General features: G+C 33.3%; 3 protein-coding genes and 2 long non-coding RNA genes across 5 annotated transcripts in view; 4 read left to right on the forward strand and 1 right to left on the reverse strand.

Moving 5' to 3' along the window:
- LOC125263588 overlaps positions 1 to 24,061 on the forward strand; it is a 378,279-nt gene that overhangs the window by 169,211 nt on the left and 185,007 nt on the right. The window lies entirely within an intron of this gene.
- The window catches only part of LOC125263570 (SLAM family member 5-like), a 148,288-nt gene that overhangs the window by 52,628 nt on the left and 71,599 nt on the right, over positions 1 to 24,061 (forward strand). The window lies entirely within an intron of this gene.
- On the reverse strand, positions 4,503 to 7,498 carry LOC125263594 (gastrula zinc finger protein XlCGF49.1-like). The gene is made up of 3 exons (XM_048182652.1): positions 7,097 to 7,498; positions 6,115 to 6,238; positions 4,503 to 5,474 (listed from the first exon to the last, which is right to left on the reverse strand). The coding sequence occupies exons 1-3, from the start codon at positions 7,109 to 7,111 to the stop codon at positions 4,855 to 4,857; spliced, it is 759 nt and encodes a 252-aa protein (XP_048038609.1). The 5' UTR covers positions 7,112 to 7,498; the 3' UTR covers positions 4,503 to 4,854.
- On the forward strand, positions 9,995 to 10,686 carry LOC125263607. The gene is made up of 3 exons (XR_007183856.1): positions 9,995 to 10,126; positions 10,253 to 10,381; positions 10,452 to 10,686. It is a non-coding gene; the product is annotated as an uncharacterized LOC125263607 (long non-coding RNA).
- LOC125263604 lies at positions 12,944 to 14,105 on the forward strand. Its single transcript, XR_007183854.1, has 5 exons — positions 12,944 to 13,084; positions 13,176 to 13,316; positions 13,443 to 13,571; positions 13,650 to 13,718; positions 13,835 to 14,105. It is a non-coding gene; the product is annotated as an uncharacterized LOC125263604 (long non-coding RNA).

The raw sequence follows: 24,061 nt of genomic DNA on the forward strand, positions 1-24,061 counted from the left end.
TTATGTGAGGGATGAAATGATGACAGGAGTGACTGAGAGAGATTTCATCATTCTTCACAATGATTTTAATGAAACGCAACAAGATCATGTGCTGTGGATGTTCGGATCTCCAAACATTCACACTCCTGAAGTCTATGAAAGGATCATCTCGACCTCGGACAGTTACGAGAGGTTTAAAGACAAGCAGAGCAGATCACACATTATCTGGAGCTTCAGCGACACATATGCAGCCAATCAAACTCGATTACAAATCTTTTCCAGAACGTGTGAGTAAAGGTTACAACACTATTAGCTAACCCTTTAAAATTCTGACCTGTTAAAGCTCCAACAGGATGAAAAGAAATTACGTATTACAATGAATATCAAGTTTAAACTGGATATTGTGTTTTACAGGTTCACCGGTTGAAATGAATGTTTCAGTGATGGAGGGAGAATCGGTGACATTTTGCCCTGATGCTTCTGAACTACAGAGCGGTGATCTGATACGATGGAAGTCTGAAGATCATCTTTGTATAGCTAATTATAAGGAAAATAAAATGATTACATGTGATGGTGAAGAGGGATTCGGAGACAGATTTCAGCTGGATAGTCAGACCGGATCTCTCACCATCCGGAACATCAGCATTAAAGACACTGGATGTTATAAATTTATCATCATCAGAAATGGAATCATACAACATAAAACATTCAAGTCTCATTGTGTTAAAGTCAATAGTAAGTCGTTTTTGTCTTTCATAATTTTCATCCAGGTTAAAAATCAATTTGTCTTAAAGGGAGAGTTGACTCAAAACTGAATATGTCAGATGACAGTCAAATGCAGTATCTCTATTGTTAAAGGTATTTGTTTGCTTATTCGTTTTTCAGGTTCTTTACCTGTTCCTGTCATCAGCAGTAACTCTTCACAATGTTCTTCATCATCATCAAGTCAGAAATGTTCACTGGTGTGTTCAGTGGTGAATGTGAATCATGTGACTCTCTCCTGGTACAAAGGAAACAGTTTATTGTCCAGCAATCAGTGTGTCTGATCTCAGCATCAGTCTCTCTCTACCTCTGGAGGTGGAATATCAGGATAAAAACACCTACAGCTGTGTGATCAACAATCCCATCAGCAACCAGACCAAACCTCTGAACAACATCAGTGAACTCTGTCACACATGTCCAGGTATCACAGCATCTTTTATCCTCTAAAATTGTGAATTTTGTGACTTTTAGGCCATGTTTGTTTGGCATCACCTATATGCTAAAACTCAAACACTTATTCACTTTTAGCAGATAAATAATGAAAAAATGTTGATGACAGTATAAAAATGTTTGTCTAATAAAAGTCTCTTCCAAATTTGATTCTGATATGAAAGCCAAACATTGATGAAGCGTTTGGCTGTAAAAAAAAAACAAGCCTTTCCTGTTTAATGACCATTTTCATTATCATAATGATTAATTTAATAACTTGTTTGAAAGTTTATGCTGTTAAATTAAGATCACACTGATGACTTGTGCATTACAGAACAGAACCAGCGTTCACATGTCAAAGTGCAGAAAGTTCCTGTTGGTGTAGTGCTGCTGATGCTGCCGGTGTTTGCAGGTGTTGCATTTGTTTGCTACTGTTTCAAAAAGTGTAAACAAGCAGGAGAAGATGGCAAGTTTTTACATTAAAAAATAAAACAATCTTTAAAAATACTTTGTAAAACAAAACAGTGTATTTTGGTTTATTAAATGTTTTAAAATTATTATTAACAGTTAATATTCAAGGGGAAGAGATTATACTGAACCCACATTCTGTACACATCAGTTAAGTATGGTAAGATATATTTTGTTACTGTGCAGTTTTTGTACATGTTTACTCACTCAGCTTCTTAAAATTCCCTCTGTAGTTGCATGCAACTGTTTTCCCCCCTCTTCAGTATTAATGTAAATTGAGCTTTTATTTTAAATAAACATGAACATCTGTCCCTTGTGTTGGAACCTACACTGTAAAAAATTATGTGATCAATAAGTTATGACAACAACATATGTTTTTCATGGCTTTAACTCAAAATAAAATTTAAGTTTTTAAAGCAATTTAAGCAATTTTCAACTTTTAAAGTTATACAAGATTCAGCTCCTTTTTTAAGGTAATAAAAATGCCATTTTTAAATGGAATTTAAGTTGAAATAACAAACATTCAAGTTGATTGTACTTGATTTAACGCGCCAATGTTTTTTCTTTAATCAATTCTGATTGTTCTTTTCCTGCAGGATGTTGTTGCAGTAGATCAGTGTACTCAAGTGTTAAGACATGAATTTAGCATCCAAAAATTTGTTAACTTATTGTTATATTGTGGGACGATGCAATAAGATCTGGCAATTTCCCAGCTGCTGGCAGTTGTACTTCTTTTGCATATTCAATTTTCTCTTGTTTTATATTCATTGAGTTTGTGTAGTTTGTTGTGTTTACTTTTCTTTTGGTTTTTATGTTTTTTAAGCTTTTACCTACCCATTAAGTTTTTCTTCAACTAATTTTGTAAAATAAAAAATAAGAATGCTTAAAATGACCTTCTACCTTGCAGGTCTGTATATTCCTTCCCTTCCTCTGTGGTCATTAGATGTTTCCATCCACCAATTTTTATGCAAAATGTGGGATATCAAAAATGCTGGATGTAAATGCCAAGATGAGTATAAATTGCAAAAAATTGTCATTTGCATGTTTTAATAAAATGTTACTTAATAATAGGCTTGCACATGTAACTGCATGTTGTCAGACTCCTGGGTAATCTTCTGAAAACTTCAGTAAAAATAAAAATACATAAATATTCAAGAATTGTATTTTATTTACTTATTTATGTATAATTGTATTTTTTTCCACATTTTATTTTTTAATTTATTTATTTCCACTTTTATTTCTTTCCACATTTATGTATATATGTATTTATGTCCTCATTTATTTCCATAATTATTTATTTCTACATTTATTTATGTCCATATATAATTATTTCTACATATCTTTGTCTGTATGCTGCAAATGAGGAGGGTGCGTTTTACCTCAGAGTGGCAGTGCTGAAGCTTTGAGGCCACAGTGACACCTTGTGGTGTGACTAAATTAAATGCAAGCGGTTTGTTTGGACGTGCCTTTGCAAGAAGTTGCACAGGAAATGAATAACTTCGAGATGGCCAATATATTTAAAATCTTTATTGCAGACATGGCCAAAAAATGCCAGGTTGGGAGGCCTCATTTATAAAATGCTGTGCAGAAACTGTCCCAAATTTGATCTTATGATCATTTCTCAGTTGTGTGTATTATTTTTTGGGGGGGTCTTTTTAGTTTGTCATACACTGCAATTATGGCAAGTAGTTACAAATAAAGTCACTTTTAAAATACTTTTAGATTTATGATTGTGGTGGCAAATAAAATCATATCACTGCATAAGAGACAAACATGTGTTCTCCCATCTTTATATCTCTTTCTAGTCTTCAAGGTTAAAGCCTTTACCCAACTGTAATTTTCCTGTAAATAATAATACATGTAATTATCGCTGTAAATTTCCACTCATGCGCAGATAGTTAGAAACACATTTCCATGCATCGTGCTTCTGAAACTTGGACCCTCAGATTTAGGTACACTGTCAGAAAAAAAAGGTACGGCGCTGTCACTTGGGCAGTTCCCTATAAGGTACAAAAGTGAAAAGGTACATCTTTGTACCTTACTTACCCCTTAATGGTGCATATTAGTACCACATATTAGTACTTTAAAAGTGCATATTTGTACCTTAAAGGTACATATTAGTACCTTTTTTGTACCTTAGGGTACTGCCCCAGTGACAAGCACGCACCTTTTTTTCTGACAGTGTACAAAGCGACCTTCCAGGTCATGAGGAGGCGCCAACAAATCTGTAAAAAAAAAAAAAAAAAAAAGGGTTTGCTTTATGAGCCACTCTGGAAAGCTAATATATTGTATTCACAAATTTTATGCAATTAGCTTATCATAAGCTTGCAAAAATATCATTAAGGTATAGAAATGTATGATATAATATTGAAGTTTGTTGTGGATGATTGTCATGAGGTCATTACCATTAAAGAGGAGGGATGGGAGTTCACATGATCCATCTGGCAGTTTTTGGAATAGCATTTAAAATGTCCTCAAATGGTTAACAGGTTAAATAGCAGTCTCAGGTGATTTTTATTAATACAATTAAGTTAGTTAAGTTGGTATGAGCCACCAAAGTCTTCAAAAATGTAGAAAGTAACACAAAGTGAAAATAAAGTGATATTTTGGGAAGGTTATGGAAATGGTAAATACACCATACTAACATGAACCAATAATAAAACATGGACACTGCTCCTGATGAACTGAATAACATGGAGCACTCAAAAGGGACATGGAGATGAAAAACATCCATTCACTCACAAAAGTTTCTAAGGGGAATGGAAAACTTCTATAACTAATGATCAAAACTAACATTTTTTTCATGACCGTATTCCTTCAGAGGATTTGTCAAATCAACACGCATTAAAATTGGACAATAAAAGTTGTTGATAAAATGAGTAACAAGTTTATTCAAGCATTAGTTGGTGAAGAGGCATAAAAATGAAGTAATATGAATACAAAAGAGAGATATTTCTCTCACTTTAAAAAAATAGTCAAACCACCTCAAGAGAAAAAGAGAAGCGAGATCTCAATCTCACACTTGTAACTGCCTTTAAAATAAACTCTGATCACAGAGACAACTTTTGATGATGTTTCTTTGTCCTGATTGATATGGAAAAGAGCTTTTATTGCCCAGCATATTATTGGGTCACGTTACACCATGATTTTAGACATTTTTGTATGCCTGAGTAGAGAAGATAATTGATTGAAACTCTTGTCACATGGATGGCAGTTTTACAGCTTCTCTCCAGTGTGGATCTTCTCATGTCTTTTCATGTGTCCTGCCTGACTGAATCTCTTGTCACAGTGTGAACACTTGTAAGGTTTTTCTCCAGTGTGAATCCTCTGATGCAGCTTAAGTTCATCATCTGTGAAAAAGGTCTTCCCACAATCAAAGCACATGTGATCCTTCACACCACAGTGTCTTTTCTGGTGTATTTTTAAAGTACTCGACAGAGTAAAACTTTTTCCACACAAAGAACACATGTGAGGCTTCTCCTTTAAATGAGTTTTCAGGTGGTTCTTCAGGGATGCTTCCCAAAGAAAATTTTTACCACACTGATCGCAGTTAAATCGTCTTTCTCCAGAATGAGAATCCACATGCATTTTAAGAGTGCTTGCATGTCTGAAACTCTTCCCGCACTGATCACATGTGTACGGCTTCTCTCCAGTGTGGATTTTCATGTGTGACTTAAGAGATCCTTTTTGTGTAAAACTCTTCCCACACTGAGTGCAGGTGAAAGATTTTTTGGAACTTTTCAGTGAAAAATTTCGCTCAGTCTGTGAGCAGACCTGATGATGTTTCTCTTCCGCTTCACTCAGTTCTTCACTCTCATCATTCTCTTCCATCAGGACTAAAATGAAAGTAAAAAGCTTTTTTTAGTAAATCATAACAGAAGAGAGAAATGTAAAAGGACAGGACATGAATGCTGGAAAAGTGAACCCTGATGTATCAGAAAGTAGTAATTGCTAAACAAATGTTTGAATGGGATTGACTACATTCATCAACTCTTACCAAAGTTACCATAAATCATAACTTCTGTAACAATATCTTGCTCATAATTTATTAAAAAATATATAAAGTTTATCAGTAACTTTAAATGACAATTCTCTAATTTATGCTAAAGAATGCAAAGTTTATTTTTAGAAATTAATAAAAGCAGTCATGCGATTGTGAAATGTTTACAATTCATGAGGTGTAAAGTGTTAAACAATTGTGCAAAACTGTGAAACAGAAATAAATGTAAAATAAAAACCGCTCCTCTAGTATTTAGCCAGATTTCCTGATGTTGATAGTCAACATAAATGTTTCTTAAACCTCTTTTCACCGATTTGTTAAAAAAAGGGTCAATTTTGTTATTTCAACAGTTAATTCACAGCTCCTAGAGGTTTTTTTTTTTTACTACAACCTCTAAATCTGGATGAACTGCTGGAAATTTTAGAACCTTAATGATCTTCCACATGATTAATGATGGATCAAGAATAAACACCAACCTCTTTGTTCTTCAGTATCTTCATGCTCCATTCTGCAGGACTCTGGATCACTCATGTTCCCACTGTTCAGCTCTGTCTTCTTCACTTGTAGACTGATGGGAATACTCCAGCATTTATTGGTGAACTGTTGTAGGAGGAGCTTCACTGAAGATTAATTGGTTTTTAGTTCGCAGTTGTTTTTACACGAAACACGGTTTATCACAGACTATAACAATACATTGTAAATATCAAAAGTGGTCTGTTGGCACCAGTGAAATGTGGTAGTTTACAGGTGATCTGAATGTATCAGCATAATGAATGAGGTGAAAACTGTTGAGATATAGAGGCTGTTAATAGTGACTCCTGAAAGCCTTAAAATCAGCAGAGATTTTACTTTATTATAAGTGTTTGCAGTAGAAACACTCTCTTCCCAGTAAACACAAAACGCTTTTACAACTTTTCACAAACCTGGCCAAACTGCAACTTTTGTGAGGCGTTAAGTGGTAATTAACGTAAGCTGCACGTTGAAATAAGATGTTTAAATGTAGACGTCACAGTATTTACGTTGTTTGTGTAAAAATATAAGTCATGTCAAAATATAAGTAGCCTAACATTTTTAACATTAAAGCGATTCAGTGACTGAGTAATACTTCGGTAAAGTTGGTTTTATATTCACACATTCGGACTTCTGATAAATTCAGACTTTCCAATAAATGTGCAATAAATTAATGTTTGCGAATTTTAAGCACCGACATGATATTGACAACCAACGATTGTCAACTTACAACATTTTTCACAGTCGATCAAAATAGGCAAGTATTGTTTTAATGGCATATTTACTTGTGAATGTCCAACTGAATGTCCAATGTAGTGTGATTAACAAGGCTATTGAATACGGATGGCCGAATGTGCGAATATAAAACCAACTTTACCGAAGTCTGAGTCATGTGAGACCGCTGTAGACAGCCTGAACATCAAAAGAACTTAATATATGAATGCTTACTTTTGTCTCCTTCATTTACCTGATATATTTGAATCCTCCTATCAATAATTTATTTGCTGTTTCATTGTCCATACACGAACGGGAATGATGGGTAAAGGTTTAAAAAACGTTATACAAATTATTTCGGTTGTATACTGAATATGTTGTTGATATATTCAATTCACGTTAAAGACCCGGATAAATGTTTGATCGTTTTACACTGGTTTATGCAGTTTTACAATCTCTGATTTAGGCTACTCTTTGTGCTGCGATTGGGAAGGCAAATTAATACTTCGGTAAAGTTGGTTTTATATTCGCACATTCGGACTGCCGCTTTCAATAACTTTGTGAATCTGCATTAAAAAAGGCTAATTTAATTTTATTATCGTTACTGACTGTTATGAGCACAAAGTACAACACAATTTTCTGTAGAACTTGACAGCAAACAAACACACTTACCTCTATGGAGTGCTGTGACGTCATCGTTAATCTAAGGAACCATCTACAAAGTGCAAGTTTCGATTGACAGCGTGCTAAAGACTCACTGTCCATGGTACTTAAGTCTAGTGATGGGACGGTTGATACCGAGGCTTCGAGGCACATATTAATTAATTTAGATGAGATTAGTTTATATTAGATATAAATGATTCAAGACAAGAGTTATTCCGTATGTCACGGACTTACGAAGCTTTAGTCAAGTGCTTTTTCAAACCGTAGATCTGTGATTTAGATGATTTAGATATGGTGGAGAAACAAGTCTGACCACCAGATGTCGCTAATGCGCACTATGTGGAACTGGAACTGTGTGTGTCCATCAAAACAGCCTTAAGCCTTTGATACTGAACTTCTTCAGTTAATATGACTTCATTAAACACTTTTCATTTGTTCTTTACATTAATATAAATATTTTACAACTTCTTTTGAAAGGCTGTGAGTGTGTTTTCAAAAGCTATTGAACTGGAACTGTCTGTGTGCATCAAAACAGCCTTAAGCCTTTGATACTGAACTTCTTCAGATAAAACGACTTCATTAAACACTTTTCATTTGTTCTTTACATTAATATAAATATTTTACAACTTCTTTTGAAAGGCTGTGAGTGTGTTTTCAAAAGCTATTGAACTGGAACTGTGTGTGTTCATCAAAACAGCCTTAGACCTTTGATACTGAACTTTTTCAGTTAAAATGACTTCATTAAACACTCTAACATCAAGATGGAAATATCCTTAAGGCAGACAATATTTAAGGACATTGACGAAAAATACTTCAAAATACCAGGCTACATACAGCATTTCAGTGTGAATCGGTTCATTGTTCATTTGTACTCTGAGTTGGGGGATCAGCATTCTTGTGCATCATTTGCGAAGTAAGTCTCCTGTGTCCCTCTATCTTGATGCCACTGGTGGTGTAGTGTCAAACATTCCAGAACAGCCAAAACCGGTGTTGTAATATGCGCTCACTCTTCCAGGAAATGCAGGTCGAGATGCACCACCACTGCCTATTTGTGAAACGCTCTCCAATGAAGCACTCAGTACCACCAATCACATTTTGGCTCATGCAATTCACTTTGCATTTATCAAAGTACACCCAAATAAAAATTCACCAGGTCGAAACTGATTATAGCTGGGCTTTAATACAAAGTGTGATGTTCGCTTTCAACAAAGAGCACATCAGCACTTACCTCAACAGAGCATATGACTTCTGCATGAACAAAAAAATCAGTGGATGAAATGAAGTCATTACATTTACATTTACATTTATGCATTTGGCAGACGCTTTTATCCAAAGCGACTTACATTGCAATATACTATACATTTGTATCTGAGTGTGTGCAATCCCTGGGATCGAACCCATGACCTTGGCATTGCTAGTGCCATGCTCTAACCACTGAGCTACAGGAAGTCATATACTGTACTACACATTTGCTCTGCTCACATCCTGAAAGCTGTCAGACAGGCAATCTGTAGGCAAACAGATGACAAAGGACTGAGAAACTTTGCCACATATGCTTTCGCAAGACTTCAAAATGCCAGCAACATGACTTAATAAAGAAAGGTGTTCCGTGCATTATGTGCCTTGCTCACAACCCAACAAAACACAGACCTCGTCAAAGAGAGTCTGCGTATTTTGGAGAGTGTCATTTCAAGATCCAAAGAGGAGCCACTGGAAGAAACTCCCCAATCTGAAGACTGGGAAATGTGTGAAAGTGAAGACAGAACACATGCAACGACCATCAGTGGCAAATCACCATTCTATGCCTTTTTTTCAGCAGATTATGAAAGAGGTGAAGGAAGAAATGGTTGATGATGACACAGGGTTGGCAACAGAAGTCAACCCATACTTTTGTCCAGGCATTCTCACAGTCCTCTTTGATATGTACCTTGCTATCTTTCCTCTTTGGAGTGGCTTGCTGTTGGGAGACCTGATGGATGAATGTCATGAACAGTACATGGAGACAATAAAGAAACAACCAAAAACAAGAGATGCCAACTGTCACATTGAAAGGTGGTTTGGAATTGTCAAACATTCCATAATGCATAAAGAAAGAAAAGTCAAAACAGGGACCTTCATAAGAAAGATCATCAAGCATGAACTTCCTCAAAAGCTTTTGCGGCAACCTGAGGAACCTTTGAACCTTGATCAATCTCAAGAAACTTGGAAGAAGAAGGAAGACCGTTTCCCATCCACCGAATCCAAATTCTTTTCTGTTCCACATAAAATACCTGCTCCCCAAAAAGAGGATCAAGAAGGATGTGGAAGTGGAAACTTCAAGTTCTGATGCATGTCAGCCTCCTGCAGATGGACTCCATGTAGATGAACAGGTAATGAAGTCATTAGAACAAAACTTTAAACTATTAATTGCATATATGAAGGTACGCTATTATTTACTCTATGAACTTCATATCATTACAGATCCAAATACTATTGAAGAAGAAGGAACATACAGAGCTGCTAGTTGTTGTAATTGTTCAGTCTCCTAGCCAGGATCTCGAGTTCCTTTTACATCACAAGGAATTCAATGCACTGAGGCCACATGAATGGTTATTTGGAGAGGTACACATTACAGAACAAAAATCTAAATGCATAATTACAATTATATTTGTATGTAACAGTAAATGTTGTCCTCAATGTATGTCAATCAAGTAATGTGATTCAAATTGAAATGCTTTATCATTTTAGACTATTGAGTGCTATTTCAGAGCTGTACTTAATAAGGAGGATGCAAATCTCTACCAGCTAAGCCATGACACCACAGGTGTCATTTTAAATGGCACAAGAGAGCAGATGGAACAGCAAGGATTTTGAAAAGTGAGTGCAACTACTTATGATATTTAATTTTCACATGTACACTGCACAGACATGATCTTTTGATAAACAGGTCAACTTAGAGCAATATGATGGGGTCATCACTTTTGTCAATATCACCAAAAATCACTGGAGGTTTGTGGTAAGTAAAAGAGTGCTAATTTCAATGATAAGCTACTACATATGCCCATTTAGACATGTTTGATCTTTCAGTGACATTTATTTGCTAATTTATTTGTTTCTTTTTATCCAATTTAGTTTGTATATGCTCAGACTGACACCCTTTTCGTGCTTGACTCTCTGACTGGTACAAATGAAATGAAACTAAAAGGCATGCCAAAAATTCGGGTATGATAGTCTGTTTTAAAAAAAGATATTTAGCATGTGTAGATCCAAAACAGTAATACTTTTTTACTAGCAAGCGCACACCCTTTCTGCTCTTTGTTCATGTATGATTATATTTGTGGAGTGAGACATGCTTGTATTATGCTGTATTATAATCAATTTTACTATAATAAAATCTTCTTCAAAGGCAACTATACATTAGTGTTTTACTTTCTTATTATTTTGAACATTATTTTGTTTGTTTTTATAAAAAAATTCATAATCATTTATAGTCATGTATGTAGTTGTCATTGATTTATCATTATTATGGTAGTACTTTAAAACATAAATAATTCACAGAAACAAAACATAAATGACTGGTTAATCAAACATACTCAAACATACTCATAGTGTTTAATATAGTAATATTTACTGTAAAAGTGTAGTTTGTACCCTTAATGTCTAATAAAGCTATTTTGTATTCACACACTATTAAAATTAATATCTTTGGAAAAAAGCCTCATATCAGTGTAAAAGACATTTACAAATATTTATCTCAATTTAAAGAACATAATCATGGTGTTTAATGTACAAATATTGCCTGGAAAAGGATACTTTGTACCCTTAAACTGTAATAAAGCTATTTTGTATTGACACATTTCTAAAATTAATATCTTTGGAAAAAATTATCATATCAGTGTAAAAGAAGTTGCAAAATATTTATCTCAATGTAAAGAATATAGTCATAGTGTTTAATATAGTAATATTGACTGGAAAAGTATAGTTTGTACCCTTAAAGTCTAATAAAGCTATTTTGTATTGACACACTATTAAAATTAATATCTTTGGGAAAAAAGCATCATATCAGTCTAAAAGAAGTTGCAAAATATTTATCTCAATGTAAAGAACACACTTATAGTGTTTAATATAGTAATATTGACTGGAAAAGTGTAGTTTGTACCCTTAATGTCTAATAAAGCTATTTTGTATTGACACACTTCTAAAATTAATTTCTTTGGGAAAAAGCCTCATATCAGTGTAAAAGAAATTTACAAATATTTATCTCAATGTAAAGAATATAGTCATAGTGTTTAATGTACACATATTGCCTGGAAAAGGATACTTTTTACCCTTAAACTGTAATAAAGCTATTTTGTATTGACACATTTCTAAAATTAATATCTTTGGAAAAAATTATCATATCAATGTAAAAGAAGTTGCAAAATATTTATCTCAATGTAAAGAACACACTTATAGTGTTTAATATAGTAATATTGACTGGAAAAGTGTAGTTTGTACCCTTAAACTGTAATGAAGCTATTTTGTATTGACACATTTCTAAAATTAATATCTTTGGAAAAAAGCATCATATCAGTCTAAAAGAAGTTGCAAAATATTTATCTCAATGTAAAGAACACACTTATAGTGTTTAATATAGTAATATTGACTGGAAAAGTGTAGTTTGTACCCTTAAAGTCTAATAAAGCTATTTTGTATTGACACACTTCTAAAATTAATATCTTTGGAAAAAATTATCATATCAGTGTAAAAGCAGTTGCAAAATATTTATCTCAATGTAAAGAACATAGTCATGGTGTTTAATGTACAAATATTGCCTGGAAAAGGATACTTTTTACCCTTAAACTGTAATAAAGCTATTTTGTATTGACACATTTCTAAAATTAATATCTTTGGAAAAAAGCATCATATCAATCTAAAAACTGAAGACTAGGAAATGTATGAAAGTGAAGACAGAACACATGCAACGACCATCAGTGGCAAATCACCATTCTATGCCTTTTTTCAGCAGATTATGAAAGAGGTGAAGGAAGAAATGGTTGATGATGACACAGGGTTGGCAACAGAAGACAACCCATACTTTTGTCCAGGCATCCTCACAGTCCTCTTTGGTATACCTTGCTATCTTTCCTCTTTGGAGTGTTGGGAGACCTGATGGATGAATGTCATGAACAGTACATGGAGACAACAAAGAAACAACCAAAACAAGAGATGCCAACTGTCACATTGAAAGGTGGTTTGGAATTGTCAAACATTCCATAATGCATAAAGAAAAAAAAGTCAAACCAGGGACCTTCATAAGAAAAATGCACAAGTCTCTACAAGCGAGGTATACAGAGCATATCATCAAGCATGAACTTCCTCAAAAGCTTTTGCGGCAACCTGAGGCACCTTTGAACCTTGATCAGTCTCAAGAAACTTGGAAGAAGGAAGAACGTTTCCCATCCACCAAATCCAAATTCTTTTCTGTTCCACATAAAATACCTGCTCCCCAAAAAGAGGATCAAGAAGGATGTGGAAGTGGAAACTTCAAGTTCTGATGCATGTCAGCCTCCTGCAGATGGACTCCATGTAGATGAACAGGTAATGAAGTCATTAGAACAAAACTTTAAACTATTAATTGCATATATGAAGGTATGCTATTATTTACTCTATGAACTTCATATCATTACAGATCCAGATGCTATTGAAGAAGAAGGAACATACAGAGCTGCTAGTTGTTGTAATTGTTCAGTCTCCTAGCCAGGATCTCGAGTTCCTTTTACATCACAAGGAATTCAATGCACTGAGGCCACATGAATGGTTATTTGGAGAGGTACACATTACAGAACAAAAATCTAAATGCATAATTACAATTATATTTGTATGTAACAGTAAATGTTGTCCTCAATGTATGTCAATCAAGTAATGTGATTCAAATTGAAATGCTTTATCATTTTAGACTATTGAGTGCTATTTCAGAACTGTACTTAATAAGGAGGATGCAAATCTCTACCAGCTAAGCCATGACACCACAGGTGTCATTTTAAATGGCACAAGAGAGCAGATGGAACAGCAAGGATTTTGAAAAGTGAGTGCAACTACTTATGATATTTAATTTTCACATGTACACTGCACAGACATGATCTTTTACATTTTTGATAAACAGGTCAACTTAGAGCAATATGATGGGGTCATCACTTTTGTCAATATCACTAAAAATCACTGGAGGTTTGTGGTAAGTAAAAGAGTGCTAATTTCAATGATAAGCTACTACATATGCCCATTTAGACATGTTTGATCTTTCAGTGACATTTATTTGCTAATTTATTTGTTTCTTTTTATCCAATTTAGTTTGTATATGCTCAGACTGACACCCTTTTCGTGCTTGACTCTCTGACTGGTACAAATGAAATGAAACTAAAAGGCATGCCAAAAATTCGGGTATGATAGTCTGTTTTAAAAAAAGATATTTAGCATGTGTAGATCCAAAACAGTAATACTTTTTTTACTAGCAAGCGCATACCCTTTCTGCTCTTTGTTCATGTATGATTATATTTGTGGAGTGAGACATGCTTATATTATGCTGTATTATAATCAATTTTACTATAATAAAATCTTCTTCAAAGGCAACTATACATTAGTGTTTTACTTTCTTATTATTTTGAACATTATTTGTTTGTTTTTATAAAAAAATTCATAATCATTTATAGTCATGTATGTAGTTGTCATTGATTTATCATTATTATGGTAGTACTTTAAAACATAAATAATTCACAGAAACAAAACATAAATGACTGGTTAATCAAACATACTCAAACATACTCATAGTGTTTAATATAGTAATATTGACTGTAAAAGTGTAGTTTGTACCCTTAATGTGTAGTAAAGCTATTTTGTATTGACACACTATTAAAATTAATATCTTTGGAAAAAAGCATCATATCAGTGTAAAAGACATTTACAAATATTTATCTCAATGTAAAGAATATAGTCATGGTGTTTAATGTACAAATATTGCCTGGAAAAGGATACTTTGTACCCTTAAACTGTAATAAAGCTATTTTGTATTGACACATTTCTAAAATTAATATCTTTGGAAAAAAGCATCATATCAGTGTAAAAGAAGTTGCAAAATATTTATCTCAATTTAAAGAACACAGTCACAGTGTTTAATATAGTAATATTTACTGTAAAAGTATAGTTTGTACCCTTAAAGTCTAATTAAACTATTTTGTATTGACACACTTCTAAAATTAATATCTTTGGAAAAAAATATCATATCAGTGTAAAAGCAGTTGCAAAATATTTATCTCAATGTAAAGAATATAGTCATAGTGTTTAATGTACAAATATTGCCTGGAAAAGGATTTTTTACCCTTAAACTGTAATAAAGCTATTTTGTATTGACACAGTTCTAAAATTAATATCTTTGGAAAAAAATTATCATATCAATGTAAAAGAAGTTGCAAAATATTTATCTCAATGTAAAGAACACACTTATAGTGTTTAATATAGTAATATTTACTGTAAAAGTGTAGTTTGTACCCTTAAAGTCTAATAAAGCTATTTTGTATTGACACTTCTAAAATTAATTTCTTTGGAAAAAAGCCTCACATCAGTCTAAAAGAAGTTTACAAATATTTATCTCAATGTAAAGAATATGGTGTTTAATGTACAAATATTGCCTGGAAAAGGATACTTTTTACCCTTAAACTGTAATAAAGCTATTTTGTATTGACACATTTCTAAAATTAATATCTTTGGAAAAAAGCATCATATCAGTCTAAAAGAAGTTGCAAAATATTTATCTCAATGTAAAGAACACACTTATAGTGTTTAATATAGTAATATTTACTGTAAAAGTGTAGTTTGTACCCTTAATGTCTAATAAAGCTATTTTGTATTGACACACTTCTAAAATTAATTTCTTTGGAAAAAAGCCTCACATCAGTCTAAAAGAAGTTTACAAATATTTATCTTAATGTAAAGAACATAGTCATGGTGTTTAATGTACAAATATTGCCTGGAAAAGGATACTTTTTACTCTTAAACTGTAATAAAGCTATTTTGTATTGACACAATTCTAAAATTAATATCTTTGGAAAAAAAGCATCATATCAATGTAAAAGAAGTTGCAAAATATTTATCTCAATGTGAAGAATATAGTCATAGTGTTTAATATAGTAATATTTACTGTAAAAGTGTAGTTTGTACCCTTAATGTCTAATAAAGCTATTTTGTATTGACACACTTCTAAAATTAATATCTTTGGAAAAATTATCATATCAGTGTAAAAGCAGTTGCAAAATATTTATCTCAATGTAAAGAATATAGTCATGGTGTTTAATGTACAAATATTGCCTGGAAAAGGATACTTTTTACCCTTAAACTGTAATAAAGCTATTTTGTATTGACACATTTCTAAAATTAATATCTTTGGAAAAAAGCATCATATCAGTCTAAAAGAAGTTGCAAAATATTTATCTCAATGTAAAGAACACACTTATAGTGTTTAATATAGTAATATTGCCTGGAAAAGTGTATTTTGTACCCTTAAAGTCTAATAAAGCTATTTTGTATTGACACACTTCTAAAATTAATATCTTTTAAAAAAAAGCCTCATATCAGTCTAAAAGAAGTTGAAAAATAGTTATCTTAATGTAAAGAACAGTTGAAAAGTGTTTAATGAAGTCATATTAACTGAAAAAGTTCAGTATCAAAGGTCTAAGGCTGTTTTGATGGACACAGACAGTTCCAGTTCAATAGCTTTTGATAACACACTCACAGCCTTTCAAAAGAAGTTGTAAAATATTTATATTAATGTAAAGAACAAATGAAAAGTGTTTAATGATAATTTTAACTGAAGAAGTTTAAAACATAAATGACACACACAAACAAAACATAAACGACTGGTTAATCAAGCTACTTAATACAGGGTTTCAGAGTAAAGTAAACTTGGCCGCATATTCACAGATTCCAATTTCCCGGATCAATAACGTGTGCGCGCTAAACGCTGTTACTGCACAAATAACTCCTCTTTTTAATCGTAGTAACATAGACAAGCAGCAACAGCCTTATTTTCCTCAAAACCAGCTTTCATCCGCAGTGGAAAACACGCACTGATCTCTATACGCACACGGCTAAGAGACAGAATGAAAGGAACCGTCTGCAAAGTCCTACGAAACTCCAAATACTTTACTTGAAACAGTCAAGAACCTCACTGTAATACAATGTTGGTGATTTCTGTGCAGGATTCCACACCACCCCCCTTCACCGCTGGAAAAAAAAAATCACGAACGTGGGCTATATAAAGGTATCTGTCACATCTGGAATGATGATCTGGCGTGGAATGATCATAAAATCTAGGCTAGGCAGGTCAGTTAACAAAATACCGTTTAAAAAATTACTATTAAAACGTGGTGGAAAACGTGTATCTTTAATTTCCAATGTGTATATCGTAATGTATTACCTTGAAAAATATTTATTGTCAAATGTGTTGAATGTAAAGTCCTCTGAGGAATTACACCATTCAGTGTGAATTTATCTGAGAATATTCTTAAATAAGGAAATCTATCCATGGGTTTCATGTGACGTCACTGTATTCTATCGCCGCCATATTTGTGACCGGTCAGAACTGCGCGCTCTGTTTAAGTCTATGGTGACAGCAGCTACAACTACCAGAGGAAGGACAACGAAAAGCTCTCAGAAGGTTCACAACAAATTTACAATATGTCTGGGATATGTGGTGCTGTTAGCCGTTTCAACAGTCGTCAGAACTGCAAATTTATTTGATCCCAAAGGAGTTAGATCGGCAGAATTATTGGCTTCATTCAGAAAGGACCGTAGCCTACCACTGGCAGCCAAACAGCAATGCACAACATTAATAACTGCTGGGACTGTCATTTACATAACATTATAATTGTATACAATATTGTATTAAAATATTGTGAATTCTAGTTGCTGTGTTTCGGCGTGTTATTACAGGATGAACAAATTCACGACGCGAGCTGACTACATTACTTAGTTCATATACATGCGTGCATGATTTTGTGCAAATATAAGTTGTAATTTTATGTCTATCTTGTATAAATATATATGAATTACCCTATATAGGATGTGTTCCGTTGAGTTAATTAATTTAAAGCGCTTCATTTTACGGATGTTCATTCAGCGCGTGCAGCTCAAATAATACTATCAAAATGAGATGATTTGAGAAAAAAATCTGTTATTGTTCGTGATCCTTATTAATCAAACCACGTGTTGCTGAATATAATACGAGAACAATATAAGAGCTAGTTATTAAAAATAATGCATAATTTTTTTTAAAAAATATGAAAGTTTTAATATTACTGTAAACATTTTAATGACTTAATCATTGCTGTTTGAGCTGCGCACGCTGAAGCTGAAGAGAATAAAAACCCGTAAACAAAGTTAATTAACTCAACGGAACACATCCTATATAAAATAATCCAGATATTAATACAAAATAAAAATAATATTACAACTTGTATTTGCACAAAATCATGCACGCATGTACTTGAACTAAGTAATGTAGTCAGCTCGTGTCGTTAATTTGTTCATCCTGTAATAACACGCCGAAACACAGCAACTAGAATTCACAATATTTTAATACAATATTGTATACAATTATAATGTTATGTAAATGACAGTCCCAGCAGTTAATGTTGTGCATTGCTGTTTGGCTGCCAGTGGTGTGGTCCTTTCTGAATGAAGCCAATAATTCCGCCGATCTAACTCCTTTGGGATCGAATAAATTTGCAGTTCTGACGACTGTTGAAACGGCTAACAGCACCACATATCCCAGACATATTGTAAATTAGTCGTGAACCTTCCGAGAGCGTTTTGTTGGCCTTCCTCTGGTAGTTGTAGCTGCTGTCACCATAGACTTAAACAGAGCGCATAGCTCTGACCGGTCACAAATATGGCGGCGGGCATAGCGGAAGTGACGTCTTTGAAACCCATGGATTCAGTGATTGGTCCATGCCTATGTCGTCATCCAAAATACCATTTGTGGCACAGTAAAGTGTCGTGAATCATCTCTAAGACGCTGACGCTCTGACACTTAAGATGCAGTTCACTTAAATTATGACTGAGATGCTTCATAAGTAACTTTTAAGCGCAGATTTGAGGCAAGATTTTTTTCAGCAGTGTTCTTGTGAGTAATTGTCAGAGGCTTGATAAATATGGGTTACCATGATGGTGATTGGTGGTTCCAGTAGTTGGCCACTAATCGTTTAAACGTATGGTTTATGTTCGGCTGTTGAATCGGTGTGTGTTAAAACACAATTGAAGCAATAAACTGAAGTGGAAATATATGAGTAGAATTATGGGTAGTTCTTTTGTAGATGTCATTAATTATATCTTGTTTTATCAATGAGTTTGAAATATAATAATTAATATGAGCCCTTAATATATTTTATTCGCTAATCCAGTTATAGTACAACACGGATTGTAACTGTACTGCAGGATTGAAGGAAAGAGTACTCTAATGAGAAATATAGATATCAGTAATCAGCATATGAATCTCAACAATGGTGACAATAAACAAAATATTCATAAAGATAAATTCGACATAAAAAGCGAATAAAACACAACAAAATCACAGCAAACAACTATCGTTTTCCAACAATAGTTAGAAAAAAATATATTGTACAATTCAGTTGCATTATTTATTAATAGTGTGATGCATTCTGGGAGTTTTTTTTTGTTTACCATGGTACCCAGCATGCATTGCGGCATGAAACTTTGGTCACCGTTACTGAGAATCATGGGCTGATTGTTGATGTGTTCTTGTGTCACTGCAGAAAAAAACTTTTTATTTTAATTTATTAATATAGGACATGTTAACAATTACATTCAAATTAACACTGGATAGTAAGGAAAATCCACGATTCTTATATAACCATAATTTCCGATCTTTTATCTTTTCATAACAATACAATTATTGATATACTGCAAACATGTTTGTTAAACAAACTGTCTCAGCAATCAAAGAAGGCCACTACTTATAACAAAACTTTAGAGACCAATAAATGGAAACATCAATCACCATCACGGTAACCTTAAATAAAAGAAATATAAAAGTTGTGTTAATTATCAATAAGAACTGCTGCAGACGTCTGACAGAAATAAATGTCAGTGAAGTTAGTAATAAGTGAAGCTGGTAATGCTGTTTGTGGAGTTCTTTAATCCTCCTCTGCTGAGATATTAAGAGATTTAATGTATTTTGCCTTCAGTTGATTTCAGGCTGGTCGATTTGTTGCTATAAGTTGCTAAATTACGTTGTGATTTCATTGCGTGATGACATCATCACGTAGCCACAAACGCAAATCTCCGTTTTTGTGAAGTAGACACATAAAAATAATTTTGTAATATGTTCAGATTTTGTAATATTTCAATATAGATGTGTTCATAAAAAAGGATATACAAATATGATTTGTAAAAGTAGTAACATCTTTATGATCACATAGCCTATTACTTTTTTAAATGCAGTAGCCTACAAATTGGGTGAATAAACATTGTGGTACCCTACCTTTCTCATAAATGTCCAGTAAACCATCTTGAAAAAATGTTTTTACACTACTTTTTGAAGTGTTCACCCTGTTTGCTGTTATACTTTGTGAATGCTTGTCAATAATCTGATTGATTCAGTACCATGGACAGTGATAATTCTGCAGGACTGTAAACATCCTTCAATGCACATGATTTGTGATGTTGTGAGAGTTTATTGTTAAACGAAGGTGTCATACAACAGGAAAATATAAAAGATAGTTTAGCCATTTATTTTATTTAACACGTGGAGAACACTGTTTTTATTACCACTTCAAACCAGAGAAACAGAGGTGAATAAAACAGCAATACATGGGCTGTATGTTCTGTAGGTATAGAAACAGAAACAGAAAAATATCTATATTCTATATTGTACATAGTGGGATAAAATGTAGTTGTCTGTTTGCACAAAATAAAACAATATCGAACTTTTGAGACGCTCCCTATGTGGTTTTCCGCACAACATTGGACATTCAGCAGACATTCAGCAAGTAAGTAAGCGATTAAACAATATATGGCCGTCTTGTTCGATTCTGGAAAATGTACAGATTGATAATAATTAGCTGTGAATAGCATGCCATGCTTTGTATTTGCAAATATTCACTTCAAAGCACATATAATTAGACAAATCTTAAACGCGGAAGTCCGAATGTGCGAATATAAAACCAACTTTACCGAAGTCAATTCAGGATGAAAAGACAAACATTTCAGGTGAAGGATAATCCACTTCTTACCTCCGAGACTGTGTTGATCTATATTATTTTTATTGTGAGTTAGACTTATCATTATTGCTGATCACTGTTGTGCTATGATATTGTAATATTTGCCATTATATAATCAGAAAGGAGTATAGAAAAGTTTTTTAAAGTGTCACTTCACAATACAATAGCAAAATATATAAGTAGCCTATAGTATTTTTGTTACATTAATACCCATTGTGCGAGCTGTCTCTTTAATACCACTTGGCTTATGTACATCTTGCCGCTGATTGGGATGACATTTCTGACACACCCACCAAACAAGAGAAAACGTATCTCAAACCTGTTACACACCGTTGCACACCGTTTTCAGGAAACGTAGCAAAACGTTGCGCACCGGTTTGAGCTTGAACGTGCCCCGGAACTGAGAAACCACATGACTAAATCAACCAATGAGAACATAACACATGAGCCTAGGGAAGCACATGACATGATCACATGAGGACAAGGGAATCATATGACATCAGGGAGCTATTGTGAAAAGCAGAGGACCCAGAAACAAAAAGGCAGTTCAGATACAGTTTATTAAATGCAAAATCCCGAAATGCAAAATCTAATTATTATAATGAATGTTTTTCCTATCATTGCAAAAATCTGAAGCAGTTTTGGAATAAAATTAAAAGTATTGTTAATACAGCAAATAAACATTCAATTAATCAAATTAGAGTTGATAATACAATTTTTCATGATTCTTTATCTATTGCTCAAGTATTCAATCAGAATTTTTCTTCTGTCTGGTCTTCAGAATCCATTTCTTATTTGAATTCTGGTATCTTTAATGATAATTCATTTTGTAATAGCTCTTTTTCATTTAGGAAGATTTTACCAATTGATGTTCAAAATGTCATTAATGAATTAAAGGTGACTAGTGGTGCTGGGTTGGATGGTATTGAAAATAGGTTTCTTAAATTATCCTCTCATATTCTTATGTATCCACTTGCTGATTTGTTTAATCTATGTTTGACTACATGTGAGATGCCAGTTATCTGGAAATGTGCACGCATTACTCCACTTTATAAGGGAGGTGATGTACTTGATCCTAATAATTATAGACCTATATCTATTATATGTTCTATATCTAAAGTTTTTGAAAAAAATATTTATAAACAGCTATCAAATTATTTATCTGTTAATAATATCTTATCTTCAGTTCAATCTGGTTTTAGGTCTAATCATTCTACAACTACTGCTTTACTTAAGTTTACTAATGATGTGTTTTCAGCTTCAGATGATGGCAAACTCACAGGTGCAATTTTTCTTGATTTAACTAAAGCTTTTGATTTGGTTGATCATTATTTGCTTTTAGATAAACTTCATGCAATTGGTCTTTCTGAAAAAACAGTTCTGTGGTTTAATTCATATTTGCACAACAGAAAACAATGTGTTGTCATAGATGGGAATAAATCAGATTTTTTAAATCAAATAAATAAATCAAAGAGGTGTGCCACAAGGTTCAATATTGGGACCACTTCTTTTTTCTATTTATGTAAATAATTTATCATCAGTTCCCAAAAATTGTCAGGTAACAACTTTATGCTGATGATACCGTCATATATGTTTCTAATTCAGATTCTATACAAATTCAGTTATCTCTTCAGTCTGATTTTAATTTATTACAAGAGTGGCTTTTGGCTAATAAATTGGTGCTTAATAAAAATAAGTCATATATTATGGTTTTTGGTTCTAGACAGAAACTTAAATCCAAAACTACTAGTGTTGTATCATGTATTGATGGTACATCCTTGCATAAAGTTGATACTATTAAATATCTTGGTGTATGGCTTGATTCTGATCTCTCTTTTAAATCGCATATTAGTCATGTTTTACGCAAAGTCAATATTGGAATTAGTACTTTATATCATTCTCGAAAGTGTTTTTCCATATAATGTTCGTAAGAAACTTGCTTCTCAACTAATACTTCCATTTTTTGACTATTGTGATGTGGTTTATCAAACGGCATCAAAATCAGATCTTGCCCCACTTAATACAGCATATAATAGAGTTTGTAGATTTGTTTTGGGATGTTCTTTTTTTACTCATCACTGTACAAAGTATGATGCGCTTCAGTGGTCATCGCTGTATGTCAGAAGACATATTCATTGGCTTCAACTTGTATTTAAATGTATTCATTTTGATTATCCCAGTTACCTGCAGCAATATTTTGTACCTTGTTCATTAAATTATTTAGTTAGGCATTCTGTTCAGATTTACTTTTTGGTTCCTCGTGCAAAAAAAAATACTTGGTAAAAGAGCATTTAGGTTCAAAGCACCAATGGATTGGAATAATTTACCTGTAGATATTAGATCCATTACATCATTTGGGCTGTTTAAACAATGTGTAACATCTTATTTTAAGAACGATTGTACATGTTACCATTGTCGCTGTTTTTTTTTTTTTTTCTGTGTGTGTGTGTGTGTGTGTGTGTGTGCTGTTGTGTTTGTATTGTTAGTTATAATTTATGATGTTTGTATGTTAAGATTGTGTAATTTTGAATGTTGGGACCCCCTCGAAAACGAGATGTTACATCTCAAGGGGTTTATCCTAAATAAATAAATTTCACATTTATTAACCCTCTGGAGTCTGAGGCTGATTTGGGGCCTGGAGAAGTTTTGACATGCCCTGACATTTGTGCTTTTTCAGTTGTTCATAAACATATAAATGACAAAAGTGTCATTACACTGTATTCAGCACAAACTAGGCTACCATAATATGTGAGGAACATGTATGTACATGTTTGTGTTTTTGAAGGAATAATGTTTATGTGTGGTTATTGAAAAAACAAAAAACTTAAGTCACTGAAATAAGGCCAAAAAAATAATATTAAATCTGTGTTCACAAGACTTCTGGGTATTGGAGGTTGTAGACTAGAGTTTTTACTTCAAAATTATGTAAACATTATCCTTCCTACTCCTTCATATAAAACAATAGAGAGATTTAAATTTTCTAAAACATCTTTGGTCAAGAAACACAGTATGCGTGGAGGCGTGAATCATCATGCATAATGGGTGATTTACACCTGAGAAGACAAAAGAATCGCATAAAGAGCTCTAATGACCTGCATAAATAATGAGCTCTTTCAGTCAGGTAGGCTGTGAAAAAACCCTCTGTGATCATATTCAACCCAGTCTCATATGAAAACGTATCCTGACTATGTTGGTCCAAAGTGCAAAACGTAGAGGGGTTACAATAATGGCCCTTAAATTGTATGACTGTTACAATTTTTTTTGCCTATTGTTTTGCGTCCAAGTC

The sequence above is a fragment of the Megalobrama amblycephala genome, linkage group LG2 (assembly GCF_018812025.1).
Source record: "Megalobrama amblycephala isolate DHTTF-2021 linkage group LG2, ASM1881202v1, whole genome shotgun sequence".
NCBI lineage: Eukaryota > Metazoa > Chordata > Actinopteri > Cypriniformes > Xenocyprididae > Megalobrama > Megalobrama amblycephala.

What these genes read in the sequence shown, in the direction of transcription:
- LOC125263594 (XM_048182652.1), bottom strand. An exon ending in AGATACTGAAGAACAAAGAG is followed by an intron (nt 5,475 to 6,114) that starts GTTGGTGTTTAT and finishes CTTTCATTTTAG; the next exon opens with TCCTGATGGAAGAGAATGAT.